The sequence below is a fragment of the Vanacampus margaritifer genome, chromosome 7 (genome assembly GCF_051991255.1).
Source record: "Vanacampus margaritifer isolate UIUO_Vmar chromosome 7, RoL_Vmar_1.0, whole genome shotgun sequence".
NCBI lineage: Eukaryota > Metazoa > Chordata > Actinopteri > Syngnathiformes > Syngnathidae > Vanacampus > Vanacampus margaritifer.
The window spans coordinates 12891873-12909419 of NC_135438.1; the positions used below are offsets into that span (position 1 = coordinate 12891873).

General features: G+C 36.6%; 1 protein-coding gene across 5 annotated transcripts in view; it reads left to right on the forward strand.

The window, feature by feature from the left end:
- cabp4 (calcium binding protein 4) overlaps window positions 1–17547 on the forward strand; it is a 32456-nt gene that overhangs the window by 12398 nt on the left and 2511 nt on the right. For all 5 annotated transcript variants that reach the window (XM_077571059.1, XM_077571057.1, XM_077571058.1 and 2 more), the window contains 4 exons: window positions 4461–4491; window positions 6148–6291; window positions 11307–11416; window positions 14835–14982. In XM_077571059.1, the coding sequence (XP_077427185.1) occupies window positions 4461–4491; window positions 6148–6291; window positions 11307–11416; window positions 14835–14982 (433 nt within the window). The remainder of the gene's footprint in view (window positions 1–4460; window positions 4492–6147; window positions 6292–11306; window positions 11417–14834; window positions 14983–17547) is intronic.

Genomic DNA, 17547 nt, shown 5'->3' on the forward strand with positions numbered 1-17547 from the left:
GCAGAGAATAATTGTTTGCATGGCTGCCATGTGGCCCAGCTCCCCAAGATACCAATAGGGGCTGCTACTTTGCCTGAGGCGGCGCAGGACTTCAACAAAATGACCTTCTGTGATTAATGTTTTAAGCATGTATTGGGGAAAGACATTTCATTATCTTAGCCAATGTTGTGTTTTTTTATCATTTGTTTTTGTCATAGTGGTGCAAGTGGCTGACTGTTTAGCACAGCTGCCATAGTTTAGAGGTTGTGGGTTCAAATCTGGGCTCCAGCCTTCCTGTGGTTTCTCTGGTTTCCTCCCCAAAAAGAACAGAACAAATTACAGCTTGGTGTACTGTAGATTCAGATAAAGATGTGTACCCAAAATGTTCAGGCGCATGCAGTAGGCGTTGCAGGAGATTTGTACTCTACTCAATGATTTTCTACTTGAATATAAAGTGGGATTATTAAATGCAATGATTTAGCATTAAATTGGTTACTGATGTTCCCCCATATTGAAATGGTGACTGTAAAAACTTTGCAATTATCAAGAAGGAACTGAAAGCGTCAGTTTAACAATAGCAATAAAATTCAAATTGCAAATGTCATAAACGTTGGGTAGTATTTGTTACTTCTGACTTGATTATACGGCCTTCGGTTCCATGTAGTGTCAAAATGTTGCACAGCTGCATGAAAGAAGAAATGATCAGAGCTTTTATACGCTTCCTAAACTGGTGTGCCAGTCAAGTTTCTATGAGCTTATAGATATCCCGGGGCTTTGTGCCAAGCAGCATCTTCATACGTCTTATACGAGGACGAGTGAGCTTTCATGTTCCTCGCTTGCATATGTTGATGTGATGATGCTTTCGGAGACAAATTGTGTATTGGTAGCCCTATACGAATTGAACACACACACATACATACATACATACATATATATATATATATATATATATATATATATATATATATATATATATATATACATACATATATATATATACAGTATACACACATATATATATATACACATATATATATATATATACACACATATATATATATATATACACACACATATATATATATATACACACACATATATATACATATATATATATATATATATATATATATATATATATATATATATATACGTATATACATATATATATATATATATATATATATATATATATATATATATATATATATATATATATATATATATATATATATATATATATATATATATATATATATATATATGTATATACGTATATACACACATATATACCGAAGGTCACCTGTCAGTCGAAGTTGCACATTTAGTCGGGACTCATGGAGCGCGATATTTACTTAAGTTGGAGATCGCTAGTTTGAAAAAAGCCCCTTACCTTCTGTTGGCTGTTGTTTTTACCAAGTTAATCAAATTCGCCGACTTTGCCGAAATTCACAGCGCACGACCTACATCCTTATGTAGTCAATGCCGTCTCTTCTCCTTTCACCGGAGCTGATTCAAAAGCTTGTCGCTGGCTGAGTCTCTAAGACGAGATGCTACGCTCACAAGAGGGGACAATATACCACGTAATGCAAAGCTAAAGCCCGATTTCCTTAGTTTTGGGGAATCGGGGGTCAGCCAATCCCTTAAATATAAACCGATCTTTTCCACCAATCTCATCTCCCTCCTCAAGGGTCTGAAAAAGTCAGCCACTGTCCTCTTCTGCTGAGATGACTAATAAGCTTTTCATTTTTATTTCAGAGAACGACTTACTTTGCACTTAAAACAACCCGTATTATTTCACAGATATTGTTCAATGTTTTCCAATTAAATAAGATTGGAACTCTGAAGGCGTACGCTGCTTGTTATAAAAAATAAATTAATTAATTAAATCGGCAAAAATCGGGATTGGCAGGTCAGACTTTTTAAAAGATCGGAGATCGGTGATCAGCCAGAAATTTGTGATCGGTGCACCCCTAATATATACACTTAAGATGCACTTATCTTAAAAGGAACCCCGACTGTCATGACAATGTTCGCTCTATATTATTTATTTGGTTGTTGCTAACATGACTATGAGATTAATTTTTCAAAAATAATTTCCAGTTTAATACATTTAGTAGAAAATTTAGTTGGACGTACGCCGCCATTGTTATTTACGTCGCAACATATTCAGTGTTGCCGAGCAATGTGAAACGCCTATAAAGAAAGCAAGGTAAGACTCGGTAGCGTTCCTAAATGGACGATCAAAATTCTTGAATGAGTCTGGTGAATGACGAGAACACTGCGTGGGGGAGGGTGACTCCCCCGATCGCATGTTGATTCTTTAGGAACGCTACGAGACTTACCTTGCTTCCTTTACAGGCGTTTCACATTGCTCGGCAGAGAGCCAGCCAGCCGCCTTTCTATGCGACGTAAATAACAATGGTGGCGTACGTTCAAAAAAGTTTCTACAAAATGTATTAAACTGGAAATGATTTTTGAAAAATGAATCTCATAGTTATGTTGGTAACAACCAAATAAATAATATAGGGCAAACTTGTCATGACAGTCGGGGTTCCTTTTAATAAGATTATTCATCTGAAATAAACATTACAAACGGTATGCAAATTGAATCCAGTGCATGTTTGAAAATATGCAAATGAGACAATTGTTTTGAGGACTGAGGCAAATGGTTTGCAATTAACACTCATGAGCAACAAACAAGGCACTTGTCACTCTTTAAAAACAAGTTTGTTTTGTTTTGAGTTGCCTCAGGATGCATTCCTTCTCTTTTTGACACGCCGAACCAACTCTTTAATAAGTGAAACTCAACCTTTTTGCTCCACCTTAATTGCGCCAAATTCATGTTAATGTTGACCTTGTCTTCCCGACTTCCAGCTTTGCATGAAAAGTGTGGTGGTGGTGGGTGGCTTGGGTGAGACAGTAAGAGAAAGAGAGGGAGAGTCAGCCTGAGCAAATGTCAAAAGAATACAGCAGAGAATACAGAACGTCTCACATACAAGACCGTATGCAAATGATGCGTTTTGTGTTCCTGCGCTGGCAAGCATATGCGGCCATTTCTCTCTGTGTCTGTGTGTCGCTGCGACAGAGCAAAAATCTGTACGACTCACCATTGCATTTGTTTATGTGTGGGTGTGTGTGTTTGTATGCACAAAGACTAAGCGTATGTCGGGTCCCTCTGGAGGATGCGGCTGTAGACTGGTGTATGTGTGTGTATGGTCTTGCGTCATTTTGCAAATGCGGGGAAAAAAACGTTGCAGGGTGAAATCCCATTAGAGTCTGTTGTCAGCGTGCGGCTGTGCTGACATGATATGCATGTTATTCTAATTTGGGAGTCACAAACTGATTATCACTGGGGTGTTTTATGGAGGTAAATATGGTGCAAAACTAACTTGTAAAAAAAAGTCTAAATTTGTATCTGTAAAAGTCGTGATTTGTACCTGTAAAAAAAAGTGTACCTGTAAAAAAAAAATGTGTATGTGTAAAAAAAAATTGTATCTGTAGTAAAAATTTGTACCTGTAAAATAAAAAAAAGTGTATGTGTAAAAAAAAATTGTATCTGTAGTAAAAATTTGTACCTGTAAAAAAAAAAAAAAGTGTATGTGTAAAAAAAATTGTATCTGTAGTAAAAATTTGTACCTGTAAAAAAAATTTGTATCTGTAAAAACAAATTTGTACCTGTAAAAGTCATGATTTGTACCTGTATACCGCTACGGTATATTTGGTGCAAAACTCACGTCACTGGACAGCAGCAGAAAAAACACTTGTGACTAGTGATGGGAAAATGAAGCTTCATGAAGCACTTGCGATACTTTTTGACTCCTCAAGATGGCACTCATGATTCAAAGATGCAATGCAAATGTAATCAATTTTTATTGCACTTGCCTTTATTTTTAAACCAAGAGCACCATCTAGAGGAGTCAAAAAGTATCGCAAATGCTTCATGAAGCTTCATTTTGCCATCACTACTTGTGACTCCTAGTGGCGGCTTCTTTGACTACAAGTTGTCATTTCTACAAGTACAAATCACAACTTTTACAGATAAAAATTTACACTTTCAGTACAGGTACAATTTTTTTTTTTGTAAAGGTACAAATCATGACTTTTACAGGTACAAATTTGTTTTTTACGGATACAATTTTTTTTTACACATACACATTTTTTTTACAGGTACAAATTTTTATTACAGATACAATTTTTTTTTTACAGGTACAAATTTTTATTACAGATACAAAAATTTTTTACACATACACATTTTTTTTTTTACAGATACACATTTTTTTTACAGGTATAAATCACGACTTTTACAGATACAAATTTAGATGTTTTTTTACAAGTTAGTTTTGCACCATATTTACCTCCATTGTGTTTCTCAAGAGAATTTGACCTCTTGAAGTCACCTTGATTTTTTTTTATTTTTATATATTGTAGTCCAATTTTGTCTTGTAACTAAATGTGTCTTTCCTCCTTGTGCTGCATAGGAGCGAGAGCTGATGCCCCTGGAGTTAGATGGTAAGATGGCATTTGTGTGACGGGGGCAGCCACCTGTCAATTGCATCACTGAACTTTGACAATCATGCTGAGATTTACTTCTGTGAAGATATGTAATTCTGCTTCTACGCAGCAGTCGATCTTAAGATCACATCTGTCAGAACAGTATGGTGAATCAAGTCTTTTTATTGTGTTCCAGAGGCGCCGCCTGATCTCAATCTCATTTCAATATTCTGCCCTTAAGCTTGGAGCCAAGTGCAAAGAGCTCTCAAACTGTTCTCATTAGATACAAGACTTTTACAAGGAGGGAGGGAAGTTGATCTGCCCGGAGACGTGTTGACCGAACTGCTTATGCATTAATGTCTCAACCCAGCACAGCTTCATTGTTTTAATGTCCTTTTTTTCACAGCAGTCATTTTTTATAGTGTGGAACAGTAAATAGTAAGACAGATACTGTTATCAGGATACGACCAAAAATACAAATTGGGTGAAATAGCTAGCCCAACACAGGGTCCCAAAGGGCCAGAGCAAATGCTGTGTTATTTATACCTTTATGCATGCAATGCTTTTAATGGAAAAGTCGCCCTTTCCACACACGCACGAACATACACATACAAAATAAAAATAAAAATAATTATAATTTATATTAAAAAAAAAAGAGAGAGCAATGATGATGACATGTCAAATCGGTAAAGTTACCGAATGAACAATACTGAGCTCTCCAGGAAGAAAGAAGAAGAAGAAAAAAAAAAAAGTCGCCCTTTCCGCACACGCACGCACATACACATACTCACCCACATACAAAATAAAAAAATAATAATTATAATTTATATTAAAAAAAAAGAAAGAGAGCAATGATGATGACATGTCAAATCGGTAAAGTTACCGAATGAACAATACTGAGCTCTCCAGGAAGAAAAAAGAAGAAGAAAAAAAAAAGAAAAAAAGTCGCCCTTTCCACACACGCACGCACATACACATACTCACCCACATACAAAATAAAAAAATAATAATTATAATTTATATTAAAAAAAAAGAAAGAGAGCAATGATGATGACATGTCAAATCGGTAAAGTTACCGAATGAACAATACTGAGCTCTCCAGGAAGAAAAAAGAAGAAAAATAAATAAAAAAGTCGCCCTTTCCACACACGCACGCACGCACGCACACACACATACTCACCCACATGCAAAATAAAAAAATAATAATTATAATTTATATTTAAAAAAAAGAGAGCAATGATGATGACATGTCAAATCGGTAAAGTTACCGAATGAACAATACTGAGCTCTCCAGGAAGAAAAAAGAAGAAGAAGAAAAAAAAAATCGCCCTTTCCAACATGGCTGCTCCACGAGCTCGCTTTTTACTATGTTGCAAGTACAGTATGTTGATCTATGACAAGAAACCAGCGTAAGCCCGAAACACGTGACCAGGCTCATGGCACGTTTACCGGCGCTGTGGCAAATTGCGGCCAATTCTGGAAAGGTACTAACTGTATATATGTACAGTACATAGCCTATGTGCTGTCTATCTGTTAATTCTGGGGTTTGTTATTTCCAGGTCCGTTGAATTGACATGCCTTGCATTTACATTTTTTGAGTTTCTTTTTGTTATGACACTATTTTAAAGATCATGTGTGTGTGTGTGTGTGTGTGTGTGTGTGTGTGCGTGCTAGAGTTACGAGAAGCCTTCAAGGAGTTTGACTACGATGCGGATGGCTTCATCCATTACAAAGACATTGCTGACTGCATGCGGACTATGGGCTACATGCCCACAGAGATGGAACTGATCGAGATCATCCAGCAGATCAAGATGAGATGTGCGTATTAATTTGTTCGGCTTTGTTAGGGGTGTGTGTGCGTGCACTTCTTTTCATTCCAGATGTGTCATCCAATGACTGATTGGTCCATCTAAGGTGAGCAAGTGTGCGTAACGTGTAATGTGTCGAGACTGTTGACGTGTGCGTTGCGCTCTTTTCTTTTTCTTTTTTTTTTATGCCACTGTGCGGAATTGATGTTTGTCTTTGAAGCCGGGGACATTGGAGGCATTTTTTGCAGACTGATTAATGGCCCTCACCCTGCACGTGCGGTGCTATATGATTGTGACTCTGCATGTTGAAAGCGTATGTTGAGATATTCCCTCTCGGTGGCCACAGTTGTGGCTGCCTTTGCTTCTTTCCCCTCAAACAGAATCAGGCCTTGCATTGAATTGTTCAGCTTCTACCTTCTGAATTCGGACAATGTGACATCAATAAACATGGTCCCAAAGAGAGGCAGTATAAAACGGATTAGCGTGTGTGCCCTTGATATTCCAAAAGAGGAGATTCCTTCAAAATCTATACTGTATGTATGGGGTTATTTTTTCTTAATATAGCATTGATATGTTCTATGGTTGATTCAAAATGCGAAATTCTCATTAATAATGCACTGAATACACAAAAAAATAGATGGATGGATATGTATAATCTTGCGAGATTCAATACAATATTTATACATGCCATAGATGACCAGAGTGCATCGCATATGGCATTCCCCAATTGTTTATGATAGATATAAAAGAATCGGGATAATAACGTCAACTTGTCCGAAATCTTCAATGCCATCAGAATTGAATAAAGGGATGTTATTGGTCCATGTTAAAAAATCACAAATATAGTTGTCACAAACATAAAATATATAAATATGTCTACTGTGAGATGGGAAATGAATGAAAAATATTCCATGGTTTCCCTGGATGGCATAAAAATGATGACAAGCATGTACGAGTCTAAGACGGATAAACCTAAGCAAATGTATATGGGTAAAGGCCAATTTTGAGAGCAGAGCTATTGTATTGGACCTTATATCATACCTGTTTGCTTAATGAATCAATAGATAACAATAGAAGCAAATACTAATAGCTAAGATGTGACCCAGTTCAGGCAATTTTGTCTTCATTTTATTTAGTTGTCACCTTAACTGGGTGACGCAATCCTTTAAACATGATCGGTATGACTCGTTGTTTCACTTTATTTGTAATGCATCGTGTAAAACGTTACACAGGATTGAAAAATAGTAGGGGTGGGAATCTTTGAATGTCTCACGATTTGATTTGTTTCCGATTTTTGGGTGTGCGATTCGATTCAGAATAGATTTTCGATTAAGAACGATTTGATTGACAATGATTTTTGTTTCAAGTTATAGATTTTTAAGGAATCGTAATGATCTAGTCCTGTCTGACTTGCTAATGCTAACTAGTGCGCCACTCGCGGCACTTTTATCACTCAAAGAATGGCTCCACGCTGCAAAAAAACAACTTTTATTGGAATAACTTGATCGTGACTTTTTCCTTCTACTCTCTAATGTGGTTACAACTTAACAGTGCATCTGACCGCGTGGAACCACATTGCCTTTAAGTGGCCAAAACGGGTACAACATGAACAGCGCTCCCAATAACGGCACACACAAACAAAGGGAAGACAGTATAAAATAATTTAAATTAAAACGATTTTGGGACATTTAAAATCGATTCTGAATCGTATTAAATGAGAATGGCGATTCTTATGAGAATCGATTTTTGGGGCCCACCCCTAAAAAATAGCATGCATCAAAGCATTTATTCTCCTGAACAATACTGCTCACAAACAAAACAGGCCAGTAATCATGACGGCAGAGAATCTTAGCCGTAATCTCCGAGGACCAGTGTCCAGATGTTTTTCTATATCTCTGTAACTACTCTCTACTTGGCATGTTTTCAATCATTTTAACGCTTGGATGGATTTTACGACGAGAGCAGGTAACATCAACACCCCCACCCCCCCCTTTTATTCAGTCGGGACAGTGCATGTAAATGAACAATACATGGGACACAAGCATGGGAGGGAGAACAGGCTTAGTTCTTTGATAAATCCCTATGCTATGAAATCACGATATATTTTTTCCATAACCAGTCAAGCACTCTCAATGAGAAAAATATTTTCTCTCAAGACGTGATTATAGGTTGACCCACTTAAAGCAAAGGAATTCTTGTGCAGCGCCAGGACTCTTCTTTCAGACTGCTGCTCCACAAGTGTCGAGCGAAAGAAAAATATACCCCACCTTCCCTTTAGGGCAACTAAGAAAATCATTTGCTGGCTGAAAATCATATAATTGGCTGTCTCATATTTCAGAGTTTTTCAGCTGCTGTTTTTTTTTAATTACCATTTAGATTTGCTGCTGCAAGTCAACTATAGTGGGGAGCAACACAACATTTTAATCATTCAATGGCCACAAAGCTTATCGAGTGAAACCAGTGTCAAACAATCAGTTCTGTGATTGACTGTCACCATAAGAAGAAAAAAACAACATTCAATCACATGACAACATATGGCAGCTAACCAGTCACTGGCAAACTAGTGTTTAGCCTGCAAAGCTAGTGAAAAAAGTCTACATCTTCACTTGGGTCTTGGTTTTGTCAAATAACACAAGCCCTCTGTAGGAAGTAGCAGCCTACCAAAAACAGAGTAACAGTGCAAATAATCGCTGAGCAGAAGCAGTGCTTTTGTTCAGGCATCCACAAAACTACAGTACAACTATTATGAGACTGAAATACTGGATGAGAGAACACCAATGAAGTCTCAACTGCTTAGAATATCATTCTGCTTATTTCCAATGTACGAGGTATGTCAGAAAAGGTCCCGAACTGGTGTCACAAAAGATATATTTCCCAAGCTACTGTAAGAACTACAAGTTTTCCCCTTGTGGGCCAAATCTTGTGGACATTTCACTAGGGTTGTGCAATTATTCAATTACAATTTCAATTATTACACTCCACAATTACAAAATCAGCTAATTTTGAGTTGCTTAAATTTATACATTTTCACCTTTTTTTTTTTAAACAACTAATTTAATACATTTTGTTTCATCCAAAATAGGGGTGTTATAAAAAATCGATTGGGCAATATATCGCGATATTACAGCACGCAATTCTCGAATCGATTCGATATGCGGCCGAATCGATTTTCAAACATCAATTTTTTATGGAAATATTCAACAAAACGTTTTACTTAGGGATAGGATTCACACATTAAGCATGTCATATTAATGGAACATCAAGCCTTAATATTTTATTTCAGTTCTGTTCAAACATGAAACAGACTGCAACCTGTTTTTTAAATGCAGTGGCTCACTTATAAGCCTGAATTTTCAGATAAATAAATACATTTTCATACAAATCTTACAGCGTACATGTACAAGTTTACTGATTAGTATTTTCTAAATGTGAGGGGTTTTTTTTTAAATCGCAATAATTAATTTATAGATTCGTATCGGGATTAATCGGTATCGAATCGAATCATGACCTATGAATCGTGATACTAGATACAGTTACTAGGCAATTCACACCCCTAATCCAAAAGGAACTTGCATAATTCTACATTTTCTTGTTTTGTACCAAAAAATAAATGATCGTCCTAATCGTGATTTCAATTATTACGTGATTAATATTTTCTTCATAATCGAGCAGCCCTACGTTTCAACGGTCTTCTTCATGCCCTGAGCATCCGGCAGCTCCTGGCTGAGAAAAACATAGCCATGCCGGAGCAACCTCTGGCTTCTTGCGAATTTTTCAATTATTCCAAAATTGATGGTGTCATTAAGGGGTCCCGTTTTAAAGACCTCAAGATTACCATGACAACCAAGCAACGGTGAATCACAGAAAAATCTCTCCAGGAGTGCCTAAAGGCGTGTCGGAAAAGTCTAAAATACTATAATATACTATTATTTTAAAATACTGTAAATATTTTCTGACACCAATCTGATATTCTTCTTCTCCAATTCCCACAATACTACGAATCTTCTTCGGAAGAAAAAAAGTGCCAGGCTACATATTTTATCTGCCCTAGTCACTGATAGTGTAACAATATACTCGCCTGAGATCAGTTCACACTCAGTGGTGGTGTGAACGTGAGTGTGAAAGCTTGTCTGTCTCTTTTTGTGCTCTCACTGCCCTGTAATTGATTGAGTGGCGACCAGTAGTGATGGCAAAATGAAGCTTCACGAAGCATTTGCGATACTTTTTGACTCCTCTAGATGGTGTTCTTGGTTTAAAAATAAAGGCAAGTGCAATCAAAATTGATTACATTTGCATTGCATCTTTGAATCATGAGTGCCATCTTGAGGAGTCAAAAAGTATCGCAAGTGCTTCATGAAGCTTCATTTTCCCATCACTGGCGACCAGCCCCATCTGAAATCTGCCTTTTGCCAAAGTCAGTTGAGATAGGCTCAAGTTCCCTCTAACCCCGAACAGTATCAGTTATCAGCATCAATTAACCTTTCAAGATATGCTCAAGTGTACATAAAGTATTTAATTTTTGATGTACACTAGAAACTGGGTATGTGTGTATTTTTGCACCAAAACAAAGGCAGGATGGCGAATTAAAATATACACTAATAAATATTTACAAAAATGTGATCCTGTAATTGATCATTTTCAGTTCTATTTTACTGGAAGCATCCTTTGCCTGTCTATATTATAAGATTAACAGCACATTGTAGTATTCAGCAGTTGAAAAGTAGTTACAGTATTTTCTCTGATAAATCCAAACGGAGAGTAAATAATCAAGTGGGTGGAACCACATTGAGAGCTAATGTTGTTCAAATAAGCATTTGTTTGCTTATAGCCACATTAAGGGAAAGTTTGACTTGTTGCTGTGCCATCAGTTTGTTCTACTGCCCTCAGGTGGCCAAAAGCCATCACATTAAAACAGATTCATGTGCAGTAAAAATGTCATCGCTTTTGTTTTTGTTCAGCATAAACAATGTTAATGTTGCCCACCTGCGCATGCTAGCGTAGTTAGTTTGCTCTGTCCTTCTGCAGGGGGTGGCCACGTGGACTTTGATGACTTCTGCCAGTTAATGGGCCCGAGGATGCTGGCTGAGACGGCTCACATGGTTGGGCTCAAGGAGCTCCGCTGTGCCTTTAAACAGGTGAGGACCACAGACAGCTTAGAACCATCCCGATACCATCGCAAAGTGTGTGGATCTGACTTGTGTGAGTAGGTTGGACAAAAAGGCTTCCTCTAAAGGAAATAAGCAGCTGTTTCTTTTCTTTCTTTTTTTCTGGAGAGCTCAGTATTGTTCATTCGATTTGACATGTCATCATTGCTCTCTTTTTTCTTTTTTTTTATATATATATTATTTATTTTATTTTTTTTTTTTTTTGTATGTGGGTGAGTACGTGTATGTGCGTGCGAGTGTGTGTGTATTCATTAGTTCACCTAAAACCTATTTAAAAAAAATCCCATACTAATAATATAATATAATAATAAATTGCCAATAATTGCATAATAAGCATCTGTTTCTATCTACTCCCGCTGTCATTGACAAATCCAACATGGAGGATGCTGCCAGATTTGGGATTGGGTGTTTAATTTTTAATTTTTTTTATTTTTTTTTATGTGCTTGTCACATTGTTAGAATAATATTGATTCTAATCTGCTACCTGATTAAGTGGAACAGTTTGATTTTGTATAGTATAGATTTTTTTTATAATTCTATAATTGCATCATAATAGTGTTGGTTTTAAAAGGTGGATTAAGTCGGGAAAGGCCCAGGTACGAAATGCACAGCTGTGCAAGTCCAAGAACCAAGATTTTGAAGTCCTACCTTCTCTTCCAAGCAAAAATCATGAAATGACGGTGACCAAGCAAGACAAATTAGGCTATTTTCCAGAATTTGTAAGCAAGCCTCTCGTGGGGGTATTAATGATAACTGCCGATTGGACTAGACGACACTGACTTAAGGTGTGTTCTGTGCTAATAAATATTAAAGAATGCTTGATATGCAGTGCGCTCACTGTGCTCTTGATTTATATCGCGCGAGCCTTTTTGGGAATATAGTCTCATGCATCAAATAGGATCACATTTTCTGAGGTCTTTATTACATCCACTAACACGTTTATGATTTTGTTTGACTGGTTTGTCCCTTAATGCTACAAAGAAGAGGTTTTCTGTACTGTATTTAAATGTGCTCTCAATACACTGAGAATACTCCATGCAAACAGTGCCTTACTGTACCACAAAAATTTATGTGGAGCTGTAATCAAACTTACCATGATAACATGTACGGAAGCAGGGCAGGTGCAATGGATTAGTGGTTAGTAGCATATCAACTTGACAGCTGAGAGGTCCCAAAGTTCAAATATCGGTGTGGAGTTTTCCGGTTCTCTTATGCTTGTGTGGGCTCCTCAGGCTTTCCTGCCAAAAGAAGTGTACATAGTTATGATTATGAATGTGAGTGCCAATGGTTTTCACCAACTGTAAAGTATGTGGAATAACTGGCAGCATCCAGGATCAGTCACAATTTATTTGACTATGTAGTTGTCGTTTGAATTTACTACTGTTATGTATTTTGTTATTCAGGCTTGTGTAATATGTTGTATTGCAAAGTATTATTGCTATACAGTATAACTAGCAAAAACTGTATGTGCTGAAATGTCTGTCATGTAATGTGATCACAAGCTGAGTGACAAGTGCCAACATGTTTCAAAAGTGGTTGACTTTACCTGAAATGTCTTTATGTGAACCCATAAACCGACAAAACACCAAGTGAGGAGGTGACTAAAGTAGCCCGGTCCGGAGAGCTAGCGAGCTAGCTGATGGCTAGCACCGCTAGCTCGTCGTGGCACTGAAAGTCATAGGACCAGGAAGTCAATTTTTCCTTTACAATTATATGTTCTGTGTGCCCCGGTAGTCTAAACACGGATTCTGATTAATATTGCGTTTGTGATATGTGAATTGAGCAGCAAAATACATACGTTTTTTGTTCATCCGGGGGGACTTGACTTCCTTTATTTTCGTGGTTCAAAAATGTGTAGGCATAAGAAAGATGTGTGGTATTGGAATCACAGTTGATTCCCATTTAGCAAACAAGCTCCCATGGTTAAAATGGTTTGATTTTCACAATTGTATAACCTTCTTTTAGATTATTGGCAAATAAATAAATAAATGAAGTTAATATTGTCAAATTTACGGAAGCGTATTGCATTCACTTGGGAAAAAAACACCTGTTTATCTGACTATATTTTGGGGGGAGCTTTGTTGTTTTCCCCCAGTTTTTCTGAATATTTTTTTCTGTTTTACTGAATTTTTTTTCTGTCAAAAAATATTCTGAAAAAACAGGCTGACAAATTTTTGGGGGGAGAAAAACGGGGAACATTATTTGAAAAAACAAAAACGAAAACCATTAAAAAAAAATACAGAGCTGATGTTTTGTTTTTTTGTTTTTTTTTTACCTCTGAACTCCAAGTGACTTGTTGCAGACTCGCTAATAGCGGAGGCGGACACTTTCCCGCATACCTCCATATGCAATAAGATGGTCATGTTTACTTACTGGCTCTCAATAAAGGAATGAATGTGTATACTGTATTGTGGTTTGTTCTCTAATCTCTGAGGAAAAACCCCTTTAAAAAAAATATTCAGAAAAACTGGAGAAAAAAATATTCTGAAAGACAGAAAAATAATTATTTTATAAAACAGGGGAAAATTACTCAAAAAACATTAAAAAAAATATTCAGTAAAACAGAGGATTAAAAAAAACAAAAAATATATTCAAAAAAAGAAAGCTCTCCCAAAAAATTAGTCAGAAAAACAGGACTTGTGAATGCAATACGCTTCCGTACAAATTAACCATTTTTAAACTTTAGACTTTAATATTTATTATTGTAGTATTTATTTAGTAAATATTTATTTTAATAGTTAATTCACTATTTTTTTTATATTTAATTCAATTATTATTCCAGAAAATCATTTGTCAATCAAAGGCTTCCCTTCTAATTGATGCCTTGCCTTCAGACTTCACACATTTTCATGTGATTGCAGCCTAATTGTGCCAACACCAAATATATAGCTTCAGCTTCAGTATGTTGCTCTCAGTCCTGCTTATTAACACTTTTTTTTTCCAACACAGCATTGGTCATATGTCTTCGTGTGGAGTGTTTCTTGCGTCATTGTCAGCTCAGCAGCAGCATAAATAATCAGTCAAAGGAGAGACACATGATCGAGTGACTCCAGGCAGCGTGTGTTCAAATGAGAACGAATTTCCAGCCCCTTCCTCACTTCCAAAGATGTTCTCACTTCAGGACTAACACGTCATGAGTCAGCATTGCCCCATCTGCAGATTTAAGCTGTTTGCAGCTTTCTCGAGACCTCACAGAGTTCCCCACAACATCCAATCGTTTTCCTCCTCATCTGAAGAACACTAATTGGCTTTTTAATGTGGCTTTTAATAACCTCTAAAACCCTCGCTGTTGTTTGTGCTCTGTTTATCCCAGTAGAAAGTTTACTTTTGTTCTCTCATCCTCTCTCTGTCTAATCCTCTACATCTTTGGTTTGACTTTCATTTGCAGTTTGACTCAAATGGGGATGGTAAGATCACGCTTGAGGAGCTGAAGGATGGCATGAAGACCCTCCTTGGCGAGAAGCTGAAGAAGGGCGAGTTGGAGGAGATCCTCGGTGACATTGACCTAAACAAAGATGGCAACATTGACTTTGATGGTGAGAAGCTGGGGGGGAGGTGGCTTGGCAAGAGGAAAGCACAACCTAGAGGACAAAACGAGATGTAGAGCAAGTAGAGTGAGCGCGAGCCACTGAGGCTTAAACATTTGTTACCGGGAAAATCAATGAGCAAGCAGCAATGATTTCAGTTCGTTGGGACCTGGGTGCACCCCGCCTCTCGCCTTAAGTTAGCTGGGATAGGCTCGGCTCACCTGTGACCCTAATAAGGATGTAAAGTTTTTTTTGTTTTTTTTTAAACAGAAATTCTTTTGATCCAGGGTAGAACTACTCCAAAAGCCATTATCTACAACTTACCCCAGTGGTCAGCAACCTGTGCCATTTGATACAGGGCTGCAACAGATGTAGTTAAAAAAATAATAATAATAAAAATTTAAAAAAGGATATGACGAATATGCTCTTATTCGGGTTTTCAAAAAACGGAATAAGACCCCTGGGTTTCGCCTTTTTTTTTAACCCGAATATTTGGTCATATAAACGCAATCGGGGTACCTCGTTTGAACGAAACATTGGTGTGTGTTTTGCACCATTTTAAAATGTAGTCTCAGTTTTAGTCCAGTGTCAATCACGCTTGTTAGTTTTCATCATAGTTCTCATCTCGTTTTTATTTAGTCAATTTTTAGTCAACTATAAATCTATCATTTTAGTCTTCATTTTAGTCCAAGAAAACGTAACTTTATTCATTTAGTTTTAGTCAACAAAAACTGTCAACGTTTTAGTCTATTTTTAATCAGGACAATCATTTTACCCCTGTTTATTTTTTATTTTATTTTTTTTGTCAGCAGATTATGTTGAATATTTTGGATCTAAAAGAATTTCACATAAAATTTTCTCTCATCTTTTTGTCACAACTTGACACACAATTACAGTATATCAACAAGTGGCTACTATGACTACATGCTATGAGCTAGTATGTTAGCCAGCATTAGTTAGCAGTAGTCTTAACATTATTGTTGGAACGTTATAGCTGTTGGATTAATGTTACGATATAACCATAATTTACTTTTATTTTTTACCTTTCACCGTGAATCCACCTCCTGTCTGTCCCATGTTTGTACATGATGTGGACATGGGGGAGGTTGGGGGCTGGGAGGAACGGGGGGGGGGGGGGGGGGGGGTCACATGGCTAGCAGAACAAAATGATTTTTGGTTAGTTTTGTTGACTAAATTAACACTACTTCACAAACTACGTAGGAATCTTGGTTGTTTGAGTACAGAAACTATACTTGTATGTGTGGCGACTATCTTATGTTCCCACTCGCTAAAAAAGCCTAATTTGAATACATTAATTTCTCCACAGCATTTTCACGTCATTTTCTGTCTCAATGGCGAATATGCCACTCTATGTATATATACGCACATGATTCGCACTTATACGCACATACATAAACATAGTGATTCTCAAAGTGTAGAACGACGACCATTGGTGATACGGGGGCTCCTTCTAATGGTATGCAAAAGAATCAGTGAATTAATTACAAGATTTAAAACACGGCATACAACCACAAATGTATTAGAATGCAGCTTGTAGCTACACATGCAGGATGTTTGAATTGGAAAAAAAAAAACACACACAGTACAGCACTTAAGTTCAGTTGTATTTAACTTTTAAGTACAATACATTTGTATTTAATCATTTAGAAATGCTAGTTTTCCAAACATTATTTAGGTACACTTTTTATTATTTTCATCTTACAGTGACTTACAATGATATTGAAAATGTTTAAGAATAAAACCTCTTTCTTATTTTTGATGAAGACTTACTAGCTACTATACAGTGTTCCTACATTTTAATGTTATTCATGATGGTAGTACTTTAGAGAAGCACTTGTTGAAGTGGTGCTTGCTATAAAACGAAAACTTGTTGAAAAGAATTTCATGTAATTAAAAGAGCATTCATTTTACACACTATAAAAACAGTTGGGTGAAAAAGAACTCAACTATGGGTCAAAAATGGATCCATTCTCTACTTGGGTCAATTTGATCCAATTTTGAGTCAAGAAATTGTTTTTTTAGTGTAAAACAGCTCATAAATATTGGTCAGATCCTTTACTTGGCTCAAAAGATTGGGTCATTTTGTATAAAATAACCCAGAAAGTTGGGTCAAATTGACACATAAAGTGGATCGTTACATTTTTGATTGATAATTGGGTTACTTGTTCTGTTTTAAGAGTGCACACATACAGATTTTTAACTCATATTTAAAAAGTGAGATATCTCTCACACAATGAAGAATTTGTCAAATCTGTCTACTCGTTCTTCCTAATGGTGTTAAAGGCCTAACTAATTGTCTGGCTATGTGTGAGCGTTTTTTATTATTATTATCTTTTATCGAACCACCAATTCAACATAAGATATAATACAAATAGGTCATAGTTTTTACTCGTGTCCTGTCAAGACTATCAATGTCTCTGTTTCTCTTTATTAGTATGGATGAAAACGCACGGATATAGATCCATAAAAGAACACCTTAAAATCCAATATGCAGGAAGTACCATAAAAACAAAGCTATTAGAAAGCATGAGAAGCAAATAAGCATGGGGAGGA